The sequence below is a fragment of the Lepidochelys kempii genome, chromosome 25 (genome assembly GCF_965140265.1).
Source record: "Lepidochelys kempii isolate rLepKem1 chromosome 25, rLepKem1.hap2, whole genome shotgun sequence".
NCBI classification, from domain to species: Eukaryota; Metazoa; Chordata; order Testudines; family Cheloniidae; genus Lepidochelys; species Lepidochelys kempii.
Genome location: NC_133280.1, coordinates 10,300,417 through 10,317,649, shown reverse-complemented (window position 1 = coordinate 10,317,649; position 17,233 = coordinate 10,300,417). Strand labels below are relative to the sequence as shown.

Here is a 17,233-nt window from a genome sequence, read left to right as displayed (position 1 = left end):
TTATCTGGTTCTCCCAGTCTGACCAACTCTGTTCAGATTGGTGTTGGTGAAGCCCATGAGCCACTAGAGGCATAAAGGTTACTCATTTTGACCTGAAGAAGAGCTCTATGTAGCTTGAAAACTTGTCTCTGTCACCAACAGAAGTTGGTCCAATGAAAGATATTACCTCCCCCATCTTGTCTCTCTGTTAGAAAGGCTATTAGGTGGCTATGCTCTACTACCTAGTCAGACCACTATACAGTACAAAAATAGCACCTGAGTAACAAATCCAAACACAACATTCATCATTCTTAAGTAACATTCCAACATTTGTACCTGCACCATAAGCTATTTTGGTGCAAATCTGGGTGGTCACTCTGATTTTGGGCAACATGTTTCCTACTTTGATTGAACTTAAGTGAGTAAAAACAGACTTTGGCCAAGATCAAAAGAGGTTTGAGTTCAAAATGATTTCATGAGTTTGGTTCCAGTTTGGGTGTAGACCAGTCCTAGTGTACAGGTTCAAGCTAAACCGATAGACGGCAAGTTTCAACTGATATTGGGGCATCCATACAACAAATTGTCACCAGTTTACCCAAATTGGTTTAAAAACACACCTATAGTTAAATTGGAGCAACCCTGTGTGTAGACCAGAACTTACGTCCTGTAGTCACATGCAAGACTCCTCTGCTGAGTCATTCTAGTTTCAGGTGCTAAAAACCTAAATTAAGATTCAAGCCACTGCTAAGCCACCCTGGTGAATGGGTCCAATCAGCCCCAACCCAGATATGGAGGGGGGGACAGTGTGTCTTTTGGTCCAGAGGAAACTAGGACAGAGGAGACGCTGGGTGGAAAATCCTAGGGACAGCTTGGAACACAGAAATTGCTAGTATCCTGCCTCTGGTATTGGCCAGTGTGAGATGTTTCAGAGACACGTGTAGGAAATGCCACAATGCCTAATTATGGAATAACTGACCTGCAGTGGAAGTGTCTTCTTCATCCCAGGCTGTTAGTGGTTGGCACCCAATGGGCAGTCATACCTATGGATGAGTGCAATGAAGGCAGACTTGCTGGATGCCAAGTGGACCTTCTACAGGGAGACACATGTTTCAGGCTCGGCCCTGATCAAATAATTGATTGGTCCATCTCCCGGGAGAGAAGGCCCAAAGAGTGCAGGCCATGCTTTAAAATCGACAATGACGTGTTATGGCAGGTCAGAGCCCAACGCGGCACAGGTGAAAGCCTCTGGCTACTGAAATATTGTTGTCTGTGATCTCTTTCCTGTGAGCAAGAGACCAAAGCAGAGACCGCATTAATCCTTGGGCAATGGGAGACTGCACACACGGCCACTCCATCAGCCTGGAAATTCTACACCGCTCTGCGGAGGAGGGCCCTGCAGTTCAGCTATAACTTGCAAGACCAGGGCCATAACCAGGACGGGGCAAGCTGCCCAGGGTGCAAAGACACAGGGGCGGAAAAAAGGGGTGGAAAACGACTGGAAAAAAAAGATAGGGGGCGCAAATATGCTTGCTCGCCCCGGACAGTAAAAAATGCCTAGTTACAGCTCTGTGCAGGAGGTTGCGCCTGTAACCTACAGTGACTGTCAATTAAACACGGGGGCACTGAAGACTTTAGCATTCTCTGCTTCTCTCCTACCCAGAAAGGCTTTGGATCCAATACATGCATATGCATTCAAGCAACACTGCTCCCTGGTCCTGTGGAACAGTGCTGTATATCCTGGTGGCCACTGCCAAGCTCTCTGAGCTGACAGCCGCGCTCCCTCTTCCCAGCCAGGTTCAGAGATGAAGGGGCTCTCCCTCAGGAGATCATGAATGGCAACAGCACAGTGTGCTATGGCTTTTCTCTGCTTCCCAAGGCCTACAGCAGATGGAAGAAAGATGACCAGCACTTTATATAGCCAGATTGGGCTTACTCTTTGGTTCACTTTGCAGGACTAGCATTGTCCCACCCAGCTATGAGCACTTGTCCTCCATCAGGTAAGACAGTTCATGGCTTCTGGGGCCGCCTAAGGGCTCGGAACATCGCTGAAGCTTTATGTCAGAAAATAAACACACACAGTGTTAGGTCTAAATATGGACTACAGCCATAAAGTACAGATCTGCAGCCTCATAGCTGAGAAACTCAAAGTCTGGGGTTCTCATATCCAAGGTTTTGTCTCTTCCCGTTATCACCCCGATTCAGCAAGGGATTTAAGCACATGTTTGACTTTCAGCACTTGAGTGGTGTAATTGAAATCAGTGCAATTGCTCATATGCTTCAAATTAGTCATGTGCTTAAGTACTTTGTTGAACTGGTGTGACTACAAGGGGCATTTGGCATCTGGCAATGCAAAATCTAGATCTGGGTCTCGATTCCCGTATGCACACCCACTTCCCAAATTAGATGATTTTCAGATCCAGGCTTTAGCTCTGGCCTCCTTTCTCATTAGAATTGGATTGTGTGGGCTAAACTCCTTTCAGAAAGCAGCTATTCCATTTTCCTCTGGTCTTAAACAGCTTCAATCCATCTTACTGCATTACAGAATCTGTGTTGATTGTTCTACTGTACTGAGTAATAACAACTTGTACTTTCCAGATTACCCCAGGGAACTGTATTCACAGTTTAGCTGCACCATGTATTCAGGAGGGCACGCACACAACGGGGTAATTTGATTTGTCACAACAATGCAGAGAGCTTCTCAGTGGGAAGGGAGGGGGATGAGGGAGCAGGAACAAAAGGAGATAGAGAAGAGGATTGGCTGCACAGGAAAGGAGCCTTGAAGGCAGAGAAGGAAGAAGGGGACAGGACTTTGGCAAGGAGCAAGGAGAGGGAGAAAAGCCAGTGAAAGGATTCTAGGGGCCCAATTCTCCAGCGGCAGGGTGCGAATAACTCCCACATCACTGGGGAGCACTTGACCCTGTGTGTGGAGAGACAGATGAGGCAGTGGCAAGCAGACAAGTAGTGAGAGGGGGATGAGAAATGGGGCATCTAGACCAAAGAGGGGAGGGTAAATCAGAGATTGCTAAGAAGATTTATGCTTCCATGCACCCCAAGCTCTCCCATCAGTCAATAAACTCTCCCTCCTGGAAAAGAAAGCCTGCAAGAGGCTGGAATGATAGTCAATGGAATAGCGAGCCATAATATAAACCATTGGTTGAAGCAATGGACTGAAGCAGTTTAAGACTTAGTCAAATTGAATTTCAAAGGTCTGTGATCCCTATCATGTTTAGTTATTTCTCCCCAAACCCTGATGCACAGGTGCTGAGATGTGTAGTGGTAGGGAAAGGCAGTGTAAGATGGGGGGGTTGCTGGACTCAGGTTCCTGGAGTTCTACTCCCATCTCTGCCACTGACTCAGATGAGGATTGGGCCAAAAGAAATCTGATGAGGTTCAATAAGGATAAGTGCAGGGTCCTGCACTTAGGACGGAAGAACCCAATGCACAGCTACAGACTAGGGACCGAATGGCTAGGCAGCAGTTCTGCGGAAAAGGACCTAGGGGTGACAGTGGACGAGAAGCTGGATATGAGTCAGCAGTGTGCCCTTGTTGCCAAGAAGGCCAATGGCATTTTGGGATGTATAAGTAGGGGCATAGCGAGCAGATCGAGGGACGTGATCGTTCCCCTCTATTCGACATTGGTGAGGCCTCATCTGGAGTACTGTGTCCAGTTTTGGGCCCCACACTACAAGAAGGATGTGGATAAATTGGAGAGAGTCCAGCGAAGGGCAACAAAATTGATTAGGGGTCTAGAACACATGACTTATGAGGAGAGGCTGAGGGAGCTGGGATTGTTTAGCCTGCAGAAGAGAAGAATGAGGGGGGATTTGATAGCTGCTTTCAACTACCTGAAAGGGGGTTCCAAAGAGGATGGCTCTAGACTGTTCTCAATGGTAGCAGATGACAGAACGAGGAGTAATGGTCTCAAGTTGCAGTGGGGGATGTTTAGATTGGATATTAGGAAAAACTTTTTCACTAAGAGGGTGGTGAAACACTGGAATGCGTTACCTAGGGAGGTGGTAGAATCTCCTTCCTTAGAGGTTTTTAAGGTCAGCCTTGACAAAGCCCTGGCTGGGATGATTTAACTGGGAATTGGTCCTGCTTCGAGCAGGGGGTTGGACTAGATGACCTTCAGGGCTCCCTTCCAACCCTGATATTCTATGATTCTATGATTCTATGATTCTATGATTCAGTGTGTGAATGTCGGCAGGTCACGTCCCTTCTCCATGCCTCAATTTCCCATCTGTTAAATGGGGAGGATACTTGCCATCCAAACTGGTCTGAGATCCTGGGATATATAGCATAAGGGCAAGATATTATTTCTCTCCAGTACAAATATCATCAAGAAAAAAGAACCCCCTCACTGGCACTCTCTGGTGACACTGGTTACAGAGCACACTGATATCACAGGAGTCCAGTTGCCGGACGTGGGAGCTCAAATTATGTTCAGTGCAACTGACTTCAGCAGAGCACCTCTGAGTTTGGCGCAGTGGGCTACTCACTTCTTAACTGTACCCTTAAGAGACATCTCTGCAGATCAGTGGTACATGTGAGCAGGTCCAGAAGTGACCGTCATGTAATCCGCTGTCTCATTTAGAGACAAGATAATCATGTGTGTAACTCTGTAATAACCTGGAAGGGGGATTTTGTCTCCTCCCACGGGAAATGCAGAAAAGAGCCAGAGGCAGGGGAAACCCCTGTTTGTGCATGTGCTGTGGGGAGGGAAGTGAGCGGGATTGCTGGGCGGGGAGGCGTAACCAAGTTAACAGGGACTGTAGCTCACAAGGAAATCTTACTTTCTTTCTCTGAGCTTGATTCTGGTCTCCTTCCCAATAGGGTAAATCCAATGGTTTCAGTGATGTTATTCCTGATTTACGCTGGTGTATATGAGCCCAAAATCTCTCTCTCTCTCTCCCTCTAATGGATATTTGAGATAGAGGGCCAGATCTTCAGCTGACGTAACGCAACATCGTTTCACTGAAGTCCATCTAGCTACAACGACTTGCACTAGCTGAGAACCTGGCGTGACACCTTTCACCGCACTACAGTGAAAGTGAACATCTGTGCAGAAGTGGTCTGGTGAGTTATAGGCTAGTTGACCACAATGGTCCCTTCCTGTCGGAAAATCTATTAATCTATATCCAAGCCTCACTCTTTAGATGGACAAAATAACTCAACCCCCGATCCTACAGTGGAGTCCCTCCATTCAGAACCTTATGTTTCTGCAGAACCCCATTGACCTCAGTAGGGTTCTGCAGGACTCCACCCAGGAGAAGCTTGCTACAGGACAGGGAGCAGATTAGTCAGTGTGTGGGCAGGAGTAGTCAATTATTCTTTGTCACAGTCCAGATTTCTTGGCCAAGGTATAATCAAGGTCCAGACTCCAGAAAAAATAATTAAAAACTAATAACAATCGTTACAATAATAAGTAAATAAAAAGATTTTGGGGTCTGTTCAAGAGCCTCTGGCAGTGCAGATTTGGCCCACGGTCTGCCTATTGACTGCCCTGTGGGGTGAGTTACACCCGCTGATGCAACTGTTGTTAGCACTATAATGCCACGGCTTTCACGTGGACGTGGTGTTCCTTGACTTTAGCAAAGCTTTTGACACGGTCTCCCACAGTATTTTTGTCAGCAAGTTAAAGAAGTATGGGCTGGATGAATGCACTATAAGGCGGGTAGAAAATTGGCTAGATTGTCGGGCTCAACGGGTAGTTATCAATGGCTCCATGTCTAGTTGGCAGCCAGTATCAAGCAGTGTGCCCCAAGGGTCAGTTCTGGGGCCGGTTTTGTTCAATATCTTCATTAATGATCTGGAGGATGGTGTGGATTGCACCCTCAGCAAGTTTGCAGATGACACTAAACTGGGAGGAGAGGTAGATACGCTGGAGGTAGGGATAGGATACAGAGGGACCTAGACAAATTGGAGGATTGGGCCAAAAGAAATCTGATGAGGTTCAACAAGGACAAGTGCAGTCTCCTGCACTTAGGACAGAAGAATCCAATGCACCGCTACAGACTAGGGACCGAATGGCTCGGCAGCAGTTCTGCAGAAAAGGACCTAGGGGTTACAGTGGACGAGAAGCTGGATATGAGTCAACAGTGCACCCTTGTAGCCAAGAAGGCCAATGGCATTTTGAGATGTATAAGTAAGGGTACTGTCAGCAGATTGAGGGACGTGATCATTCCCCTCTATTCGACATTGGTGAGGCCTCATCTGGAGTACTGTGTCCAGTTATGGGCCCCACACTACAAGAAGGATGTGGAAATATTGGAATGAGTCCAGCGGAGGGCAACAAAAATTATTAGGGGACTGAAACCCATGACTTACGAGGAGAGGCTGAGGGAACTGGGATTGTTTAGACTGTGGAAGAGAAGAATGAGGGGAGATTTGATAGCTGCTTTCAACTACCTGAAAGGTGGTTCCAAATAGGATGGATCTAGACTATTCTCAGTGGTAGCGGATGACAGAACAAGGAGTAATGGTCTCAAGTTGCAGTGAGGGAGATTTAGGTTGGATATTAGGAAAAACTTTTTCACTAGGAGGGTGGTGAAACACTGGAATGCGTTACCTAGGGAGGTGGTGGAATCTCCTTCCTTAGAAGTTTTTAAGGTCAGGCTTGACAAAGCCCTAGCTGGGATGATTTAATTGGGGATCGGTCCTGCTTTGAGCAGGGGGTTGGACTGGATGACCTCCTGAGGTCCCTTCCAGCTCTGATATTCTATGATTCTATCATTCTATGATTTACCAGGAGATCATCAAAAGCCTCCCCCCCGCCCCAGCCCTGTATGACAAATCATCATAATCCTAAAAACCATCCCACTGAATAGTAAAAATATATATTTTATCTATGAAATACTACACACACCCCACCTCTTGCTAAAAGAGACCTATAGGGAGAGGTGGTCAGGAATTATTTTTGACAAATGTTTTTTCCTCAGAAAATGCCAATTTGTTGAGAAAGTTTCTCAGGTCCAAGATGGAGAGAGAGAGAGAGAGAAACCCCAGAATAGCCAGAAGCCCACTGTCTGATTTAGAGCATAGACTTGAATCTGGATCTCTCACATCCCATGTAGGTGCCTTAACCACTTGGCTACACTCTCTTCCCCAATTAACATTTATTTATACAAAGTGAAACAGCACCAACAGGTGAGATTGAGAGACAGGGCCCCAGATCAGGCACAGCAGGGACTTGAACCAGACTCTCACACGTTCCAGGTAAGCACCCTAAACCAATTAGCTATCCTGAGCTAGGTCTCTTGCTGTTTTTTTTTTCTTTGTTTGCAAAAATAAAACATTCAATAGGCCTAGATTTCGTTCCAATGCAGAATGAAAACCAAGGCCCAATACTCAATTTTCGTGTATGTGTGTGTGAAATGGAATTCTTGTTTTCCAGTCAGCCCTAGCTATGAGTCTGCATTGGAAGCTGGCTGTTGGCGGATATAATACATGCAGTGAATTTAGGTTTATGAGCGCAGGGAGTGAGGAATAGGGAAGTCCCCAGAAAGCCAGGAGAATGTCAGTCATTTTATTCCAGTGTATCAGCTCTCGCCACTAGCGTTATGAGCTCAGTATAAACACAGAGAACTAGCATAGTCCAGAATGTAGGATAATGGACCTAATACATATGCACCCCGCTGGGATGCTAAATACAACCATAATGCAAATAATAAAGAACAATGAGACACATTAGTTATGAACCCACATCACACACCTGGCTGGGCTGCTTTTCTAGTGCTGCAAAAGCCTTTGAATAAAACATCCAGATCTATTTCACCGTTGAAACAGCTCTAATTGATGTTAGATCTGAGGCCAGAAATACAATCTTTGCTAGAGTTACAGCGATGTCCATATGACAGCGCCAGTCACCTCGATATCTCAGTTGCTGATTGAGTCTTCCTGGCAGGACCAGTCTCCTGTGAACTAGATGCTGGTGGCAATTACACTGGTGTAAATCCAGAGTAACTCCCTGGACTTCACAGGAGTCGCTCAGGATTTCCACTGGGATAAGTTAAAGCAATATCTGGTCTTGGGTTTCTGCTTCTACAGAGGGTTCCAGCCCAACAATGGATTGTAAGAGAATAGTATAGGAAGTGTAAGTGATCGGTTAATAGAGAGGTAAATGGTCTCTTCCTTTCCTCTAGTTTGGATCTTTGTTCAAGTGGTGAAATGGGACCGGTTCCCTGTAATTGCTCTGCTCTCTCACATAACTGCTGCCTCCCATATGTGGCTTGTTGACATTTAAATAAGTCGCAATTATACTGAGGAAGTAGATTGCACAGACCCCAGAGGATATGGGTAGAGGACACATCCAGGAGTGGCTGTAACATATTTAACACATGCATGCATGACTCACGCAGGTTTTCACTGAGTATATCTGGGAGTGCGGGGGGGGGGGCAGGTTTGAGGAGATACAGTTTATCCTAAACGCTGGTTGTAAGGAATGCAGCATGTTCCTCGAGCGGTTTCTCTTGCAAACCTTGTGCATCAGTGAATTTCAATGGGATTTCGGTGCCTAACTCCCTTCAGCTCCATTGAAAATCTCAATCTCTGTTCCCTTTCCTCACTCCCCTAGACCCTCCCTTCTCCATACGCTAACCCTGGCCTCATTTCCCCTCTCTCTCACTCCTGCTCTCCAGCCACTTCTCCTTTGCCTTCCAGAAAAGATCCCTCCTCTCTGACGCTTGTCCCTCCAGCCTTACACTTGCTGCTCCATGCCCTGTGTCCATTTCCCCCAAACGCTGGCCTCCTCTCTGCTTCAGTCCCTTCCCCACTCCCCCTTCTGCTCCCAGATCCCCTCTTTCTAGTTAGGGTCTAATCCAACCAGTCTTCTTAGTGCCAAAAACCTTCCTGCTAATGGCACTAGTTACCCAACCTATGATGCCACCCTGGTGTAACAACTTCTCTGTGCAACAGCTGTTGTTGCAACAGATGTCATAGAAACTGGAAAGATCTATCAGGTTTCCTAACCCAGTTATTCCTATTATAGACCACTCTATAGGGGAGGGCGTGCAGGCCAGCACTTAGGGAACAGGACTGGGACTATTGCTGGCTCTGCTGTGTGGCCTTGGGAAGGTCACTTCTGATCGGCCCAGGCTGGGAGGCTCGCTGTCACGGGCTGTGTAAACATACCCGACGAGTTACTCTAATATGAAGCAATAAGAATGATCATTTCTAAAGACAAATCCACTCATGGACCTAATTGCTGCTCAGCCTCCCTGTCTTACATGCATGCCGTGACTGTAACACCTATGGAGCTTGGAGACCTCAAAAAGTAATATCAGGGTAGTATTAAGGAAAACAGAATAAAATAAACTCCTTGAAATCCGATGAGCCATTTGGTCTCTGTGCTGCATGCTTCTCTCCTCGATTGCAGGATTATACGTGGAACGAAGCTTCGCTCCTTGCCTGCAGTTGCATATGAACTCTCCAGACCCTCTGCCAATCTGATCACAGATGAATTGGAGAATGGGGGAGGCTGCTAGGGACTCTCTCTCTCTGACTGTGTGTCCGTACAACCTCTGGTATAATGGGGCCTTGACCTTGGTTGGCATCGCAAGGTGCTACTGTAATACAAGATGATGTCACCCAACCCAGCGTCAATATTGCAAAAACACGCACAGGAATATGCCTCAAACCCGGCACAAGCATGTAAAAATATGCACAAACGGGCAAATAGTCAAATGAGAAATGAAGGAAGGTTCCAGGTTTTAGAATAAACTCACCCAAAAGCTTAGAGGCCTATTTAGTCCTTCAGATGTTCCCACAAGACCACCCTGCTGCCTAGGCTTTTTATAAGAGCACCCATCACTAGGGTGTCTGTCCAGCCTCACAGGGGTCCACCTCACAACTAGCCCATGCCTTCTAAGAGGCTCTGGTTCCTGCGGCTTCCTGTCATCGTCTAGAACTAAGGAATGCTGGGTTGCTACTACCTTCTTCCACCGTCAGGGCTGGATGGCATCTCATCTCAGTCTTCTCACTTCTCTGCTTTCGGCACTTCTGAATTTCCCTTCTCTCTCTCTCTCCCCCTCCCTTGCACAAAAGCCTTGTCTCTTACTGGGGCCCAGAGACAGGGTCCAGGAAAAGCAGAGCAGACAGTGAGTGATGTCACAAAGACTTGGGCAGCTGCATGCAGCTAATGAGAAAGGGAGGCATCAGCTGGGAGCCACCCAGCTGGACTATGCAGTGAAAGAAGCTGCTAACAGTAGCTCTAAGGGAAGGGACTGGGAGACAATCACCCGCCTCGTCCTGTCGTTGTTATTGCCTTAGAAGGCTTCAGCATGTCTCACTGATGACATCAAAGAAGATGAGCAGAGCTGAGTTCTCCTGCTGTTCCCCATAGAGTCCTCTGAAGCCAGCGGCTGTGATTAGATAGAAACTAGGTCAGCACACTGAGAGACCACCAGCAGCTGCCAGCATGTGGTCTCTGCTGTGGATGCCTCTCTGCCTGATCACTGTATTCCTGCTCTTAGAGGCGCCCATGGCTGAAGTCTTTGTTTACGTGGTCTACAAGCAGAACTCCACCTGCATAGATTTTAGAGCGTTATCTGCATGCCTGGGGCCTCCTGTCCCAAGAGAGGGCCTGAGGGGTTATCTGATTGAGGCGGCACCTGCAAATGCCTGTCACCCTATCAGAGGGCCACCAGCAGGCAGCAATTCCTCGACAGCCTTCATCGCACTCATAAGTAGGCATGATTGCCCGCTGGGGGTTAAGATCCTTCATGCTCAGCAAGCTGGCTATCAAGCTGCTATTGTCCACAATGTGAACTCAGAGAAACTGGTGACAATGGTGACTAATGTTGAAGAGATCAGGCAGAAGGTTGGAATTCCTTCCGTCTTTACTGGGGAATCAGCCGCCAAGCAGCTAAGAAGGGTTATGGACTCTGAAAAAGTCATTCATGTTACTCTAGTGGTACCTGAACATTATCATAATCCCTGCTGGGACAATGCAAAGTTCTCCATCGGGGACACTGCTAGGCACTACTGGGATCTCCAGTTTGGATATTGCTCCAAACACATGATTTCTCTTTTCATCCAGGAGTTTGGCATGGCAATCGGCATGATCGTGTGCACCCTGCTAGTTGTGGGCTGCATGAGGTGGTGTCGGAAGAGGCAGAAGATAACCATGAGCACGTTCAAAACGGGAGACAAATATGTTACGTGTGTGATCTGCATGGCCGAGTATGAAGAAGGAGACCAGCTGAAGATCCTCCCTTGTTCTCATGTCTATCATGGCACGTGCATAGACTCATGGCTCCTCATCCAGCCCCAATGTAAGACTTGTCCAATTTGCAAACAGCAAGTGACTGTTGCCAAATAGACCTTTGGACATGGACATGCATTGAAATGTCCCTCTGCAAGTGTAAAACGTTTTAGATGAGGGAAAATAAAATGAGTTTGAGATCACAGCTGCTGGAAGTCTCTGGTGTACACACACACACACAGATCACTAACGTTTCCTGTGGTTTTCTCCAGGAGGAAAATATATACAATGAAACCTGTTTTACACAGAGCCCATGGGGCCAGTAACAATCAGTTGCCTAGTACAGGTGAGTCTTTAATTAACTACAGGGCTAACAAAGCCATATTGGACCACTGGGGATACTTTAAAGGGGATAGTTCAGCGAGGAGTTGCCCACTGAAGGTGCAGCTCTTTAGGGACCGAGTGCAGGAGACTCTGAGCATCCACAGCACCAGCTGAATTCAGTGGGAGACTGAGAACCTCTGGATATCAGGCTCATGTAGGCAGGTATTCCAAAGAGCTCAAAGCCAGAATTTCAAGTGCTCCATTCCCACAGCAGAGCCAGCAGCACTGTTAGCCCTACACTTTCAAAATTCATGTGTCAGAACACACCCAAAGGTCATGAGGTTGGCTTACAGATCATGAGACTTTTCTGAGTAATAAATGTTTGGGATCTTCTTATTCGCCTTCCAGTTTCTGAGCCTTTAGGGACACATTTTAAATCTTTCTCTGCCCCCATGAGGGCTAGAAATTTAAATGAAAGCTGAGATTCTCTTTCAATCCCCTGACTCCAGCAGTTGGAGCTTTGAGGTAAACAACAAATAGCATGAGGCTTGCAATAAAATCATGAGAATTGGCAGCACTGCCAGATCTTTTGGTGGCCAGAAGCTCCCATTGTGACCCGAGGCCACAATTTCAGAAAAGCTCAGTCAACACCCAGCATAAATCCAGTGTTCTGCGCACTTGGAAAATCTGACCCCTTGTTTTGGTTCCTTAAATGGAACCTACGTGCTTCTGCGAGTCTCGACAATAGTGTATTGGGTTTTTTCACTCTGCGTGGATGGACAGATGGATGTCATTTCAAGTTCTGCTGGTTTTATTTTGAATGATGATTAACTTGTTTAGATTATTTATTTCCATTATCTAATGACAAAAAGCTCAGGCCTTGTAGCTCTAGGTGCTTTGATGTCCACTAGAGGATCACACTCGTAGAAAGAAAAAGGTGGGGCTTTTTGTTTTTAAAGCAGAAAGCAAATTCAGTCAACCAACCTGGGCTGATATCTCCCCTCCCGCATGGGAGAGGATGATCCTAACAGATCATTCCTATTGTGCAGTGTTCTCCAGGCATCACATCCATACCCAAGGTGAAGAATTTCCGTTTGCAATGGGAGGACTGTCAAGAGAAAGGGCATTTATCCCTCAGAAGGATGTGAGCAACTCCCCTTGAGTGCAGCAGGAAATACTGATAACTTACCAGAGGTTGGACTGGGACAGAACTGGGTCCAAGAAAGATGGAAGAGTGGTGGCCAGGAGAGAACTAGGGAAGAGAGGAGGAGAGAAGGGTGCAAGGCAGATTGGCAGTGATGTTACAGAGACCAAGTCCTGGGGAAGTGCAGCAGTCACTGGGTGATGTCACAAAGCCCTGGGGAGGTGGGGAGGAAAGGTTGCCTAGCAGCTGGAGACAAGGAGCAAGAGAGAAAGAGAGAGAGAGGGTGGAGCCCAGGGAATGAGCACACCAGCATGGTGAACTGAAGGAAGCCTTTTGCAGAAGCTTCCAGGGAAGAGGTGGGGTATAGTTATCATCCTGCTGCTGCTTCTGTCTTCTGCAAAGACTCCAGGAACGTTATGTTGATACCACTCAGACAGGCTGATAAGTGTGTGTTTGCCTCCTAAGATCCTTCACAGTTACGCCTTTCCTCATTGCCCAGCCCGGGCACTTGCACAGAGAGATACCCATCAGCGTTCAGCATGAGGCCCCCGCTCCCTCTCCCTCTCCCTCTCCATGTGGTCGCCGCGCTCCTGCTCGTGGACGTTGCCGTCGTGGAGGCCTTCGGACGTGTGGTTTACGACCACGGCTCCACCTGCGTAGGTTACAATGCACTGCCTGCTTGCTTTGGACCACCCCTCCCAAGTGAAGGGCTGATGGGGTACTTGATCGAGGCCATGCCTGCAAACGCCTGTGATCCTATAGAAGGCCCGCCGGGATCCTCCAACTCCTCTGAGGCTTTCATCGCACTCATCCGTCGGTCTGACTGCCCCTTTGGTGTCAAGGTCCTTCACGCACAGCAAGCCGGGTACCAAGCCGCTGTCGTGCACAACGTGAATACAGAGCATCTGGTGAACATGGTAACTGACGACAAAGAAATCAGGCAGCAGATTGCGATCCAGTCTGTCTTCACAGGGGAATCAGCCTACAGGCATCTGAGAAGGGCTTCACGTTATGAAAAAGGTGCTTATGTCACCCTGGTAGCACCCAAAGATCCTCATAACTCTTGCCAGGATGCTGCTACGCCCTCCATGTGGGCTACTGCTAAGCAGCACTGGCCACGCATGTTTAAATATTCCGCATACCACGTCATTCTTTATGTCCTCCAGGAGTTTGGGTTCATAATCAACGTGATCATTTGCACCATCCCGCTTGTGGTCTGCACGCGATGGTGCACGAAGGGCCGGAAGATAACCCTGTGCACCTTCAAAAGGGGAGACCGGTATGAGACGTGTGTGATCTGCATGGCTGAGTATGAAGAAGGAGACCAGCTGAAGATCCTCCCTTGTTCTCATGCCTATCACTGCACGTGTATCGACACCTGGCTTCACACCCAGCCCAGGAATAAAACCTGCCCCTTTTGCAAGCGGCAGGTGACAGCTGAAGCTCAGGATGTCAGTCTGCATGGAGGGAGGAACCCACAGGAGCAAGCGGCAGGAGAGGAGGACCATGCAGAGGATGGGGAAGACGAAGATGGTCATGACGACGAGTATATTGAGGGAGAGGAAGAAGACGACCAAAGTGCGGACACTGAGGAAGGGTCTGATGAGCTGGAGAATGACCCTCATTGAGTAATAGACTCAAACCAATATCAGCCCAAGCCACACGGCCCCCAGCTTTTGCCCATCACTAGCTCCAGTCTGTCTACTGAGAAGCATTTAGCTCAGTTCTGTTTTGGCTCCTTTCTCTCACTCCCCACAATAAAAGGCATAAAATGTCTGCTGCAAATGTAACTCTCCTTAGGCTGGGGGAAATTAAATGCATTTGATACCATTAAGTTCCTGGGAATTTCTGGTCCCCATCCACTCACATTTCCTATTGCTTTTGTCTAGCTGGAATAGACATACACAAATACATACAGTGAATCTTAGTTTAAGGAATTGCATTGTGGCAGTGCATAGAAGCCCCACCTGAGCTTGGAGTCCCATTTGCGGGATGCTGTGTAGACATAGCGAGCCACTGCCTGTCATGACAAGCTCCAACCTAAAGAGAACAACAGGGAAACAGAACCTGACTGTTGGCTGAAGTGACTGATGCAGATCAGTTGGAGAACTGGGATTAGAACGTAGCTCTCCTAGCTTCCAGGCCAGCGTTCTGTCCCCTGAACCACGCTGCCTCACCTGAGCTACCCTTTGGCAGCAACTCAAGAGCCCAGTAACAATTCCTTGCAGAGTACAGGTTAGTCTGTAGTGACAGGTGCAGCCGAACTGTACAGGGGTACTCTGAGGATACTTTAAAATGGTCCCTTAAGACAGGGGGTGGTGACGACTGGAGGTGAAAATCATTCAAGTAGGATTTACTCCATGCAGGTGGGCAGAGAGAAAAGATACAAAACATTTCCAAGGGCTGCATAATCGGCTGCATTTTGAAGGCTGGCTGATCACTCTATGCACTCAGCAGAGGCAGACATGACAGGTACATGTAAGCTCCTGCTCTCCAGGGTTTTTCAGGTCATTTTCCAAGCATTTCTAAACACCGTTAGAAGGGCAGGATTTATGTACTAACATGCCCCAAATCAGATATTCTTCTCCTCTCTCTCTTGGTTACAGGAAGAGCAATTTGTTCATTTTGGAGACCCTCTGAGTGCATCTCCTGTTCAGTTTGAAAAAGCCACAGACCAGCAACGGATTCAGTCCACAGTCAATTAATACCCTATGACCAGCTACGCTAGCCGGTCATGTAGAGACACTCTCCTGATCATCATCAGCCCCCAATCTCACACTAAACAATAAAGCATAGAAATGCATTTATGCATTAACACCCTTCATGCAAAAGAGTCTGGCCTGACATACCAGGACTGAGAGATCAACAGGCACTGTTACACCAGTACCAGAGCCAAGGGCTCTTCACTGGGTGTGAATATCCCTCGACCAGTTGTCAGCATTCAGGTCATTGGGCTGTTGAGAGATCTCAACCATCAGGGTCACATGGAGGAATGAAGGTCTATGGCCTTTTCCAAAGAGGCTAGTGACTTTGGGTGTTTATTTTGAGACAACTAAAAGGGCTTGATTTTCAGAAAACGCAGTCGGAAAATTAAGCCCATGTCTCAAGTTTGGCACTCACAATCACTAAGAACTTTGTAAGATTTTGGCAGGGGTTCAAAGCTAGTCAGAGCCTAGTCCCTGTAGCACTGTATAGATGAGAGCCAACATCCTGAATTGCACCCAAAAGTAACCAGCGAGCTAGTGCGACCTACAGAGCACAGGTGCGCTGTGATATGGAAAGCAGGAAAATATCCTGCTGTATTCTACATTGTTTGAAGCTTCAGGGTATCGCAAGGTATGACACATTGCAGTAATCCAGCTGAGTAATGCATGGATAAATGCAGTGAGGTGTTTAGCTGAGTGGAAAAGTCATAACTAGAGCTGAACAAAATTTGGAATTTCCGTCCCACCGAAAATTCCCACTTTTGTTTTCATCCCAAATAGGATGAAATGTTGAAATGCTGAATTTTTTCATGGAATGGAAGTTCTGAAAAATTTCAATTTGGAAAACGCTGAAAGGTTTCGTTTCAACATTTTCGTTTGAAGGGAAATATTCTGACATTCCTGAAACGGAAATGTTTTATTTCGGGATATTGAACTGGCCCAAAATGCTTCAAGAGAAGCAAGATCTGGACACAAAAGGAAGAGATGGGTTCTCCACTCTGCTTACCATTATCAAAGACTATCACACTGTAAATCTAAAGCGTCTGCCACAGATGCCTTGGCCTCCTGCACTGTAGCTGTCTGATCTGCCACCCTCCATCAAATATGAATAACTGTCTGCAGAGCCAGGTTGGCTTATTGCTAGGATGGGACGTGCTCCTATTTGCCACAGGTTGATTATTAGTAACTTCTTTAGAGATTGCTTTATCCAAGTTACAACCAGTATGTAGGATAAATTGTAGAAAGAATGCACCAGAGAAAAATATGGAGAAGCTAGAGTCTCAGTTTGAGTAAATCGGTGAAACTCCATTGTCTGTCTTCAGATTTACCCTGGCTTAGGATCTGGCCAGCGTGACAGTGAAACCAAGTTCAATTAATGTTCTGGTTTAATCATCGGTTAGGAGCGAAGTTGGGGAGAGCATGGTTAGAGGAGGGGCTGGAAAAGGAGGGGCAAGGCTTATGTGGAGAGTACAGAGAGGCAGGCAGCTATATTACAGCATCTTCTGGACGTGCTCTCTCCTCTTTTCCTTGAAATCCATGCAATCTGCTGGCTTGGTATAATTGCTGTTAATTTAAATGTCAGCAAGCCACACAGGGGAGTCAGCAATTTTAAGAGAGAGCAGAGCAATTACCAGGAAGGAGTCCCCATTTCACCACTTGAACTGAGAACCGAAGTAGAGGCAAACAAGAGACCGTTTTTACCTCTACATTTAACTGACTTCTAACACCTTCCATACCAAAAAGGCCACAACAACCCGAAAATATTTGAAACAAGGGCCCAGCGTAGAAGCAGAATGACAGAGGTGTTCTGGAGCCAACCAGAAACAATAGCGAGGGATCCTGTAATCAGTGGGGAGACAGGAAAGATCCCATCAGAAAGCT

The 17,233-nt window shown here is 47.1% G+C and overlaps 2 protein-coding genes across 2 annotated transcripts; both read left to right on the top strand.

Moving 5' to 3' along the window:
* The first annotated feature begins 10,393 nt into the window (after nucleotides 1–10,393).
* On the top strand, nucleotides 10,394–11,296 carry LOC140903115 (E3 ubiquitin-protein ligase ZNRF4-like). The gene has a single exon (XM_073323896.1). It carries the CDS (start codon nucleotides 10,394–10,396, stop codon nucleotides 11,294–11,296), a length of 903 nt encoding a protein of 300 aa, XP_073179997.1.
* Nucleotides 11,297–13,186: 1,890 nt separating this feature from the next.
* Nucleotides 13,187–14,275, top strand: LOC140903421 (E3 ubiquitin-protein ligase RNF167-like). The gene has a single exon (XM_073324714.1). It carries the CDS (start codon nucleotides 13,187–13,189, stop codon nucleotides 14,273–14,275), a length of 1,089 nt encoding a protein of 362 aa, XP_073180815.1.
* The last annotated feature ends 2,958 nt before the right edge of the window (nucleotides 14,276–17,233 follow it).

What these genes read in the sequence shown, in the direction of transcription:
- LOC140903115 (XM_073323896.1), top strand. Translation starts at nt 10,394, where the DNA reads ATGTGGTCTCTGCTGTGGATGCCTCTCTGCCTGATCACTGTATTCCTG.
- LOC140903421 (XM_073324714.1), top strand. Translation starts at nt 13,187, where the DNA reads ATGAGGCCCCCGCTCCCTCTCCCTCTCCCTCTCCATGTGGTCGCCGCG.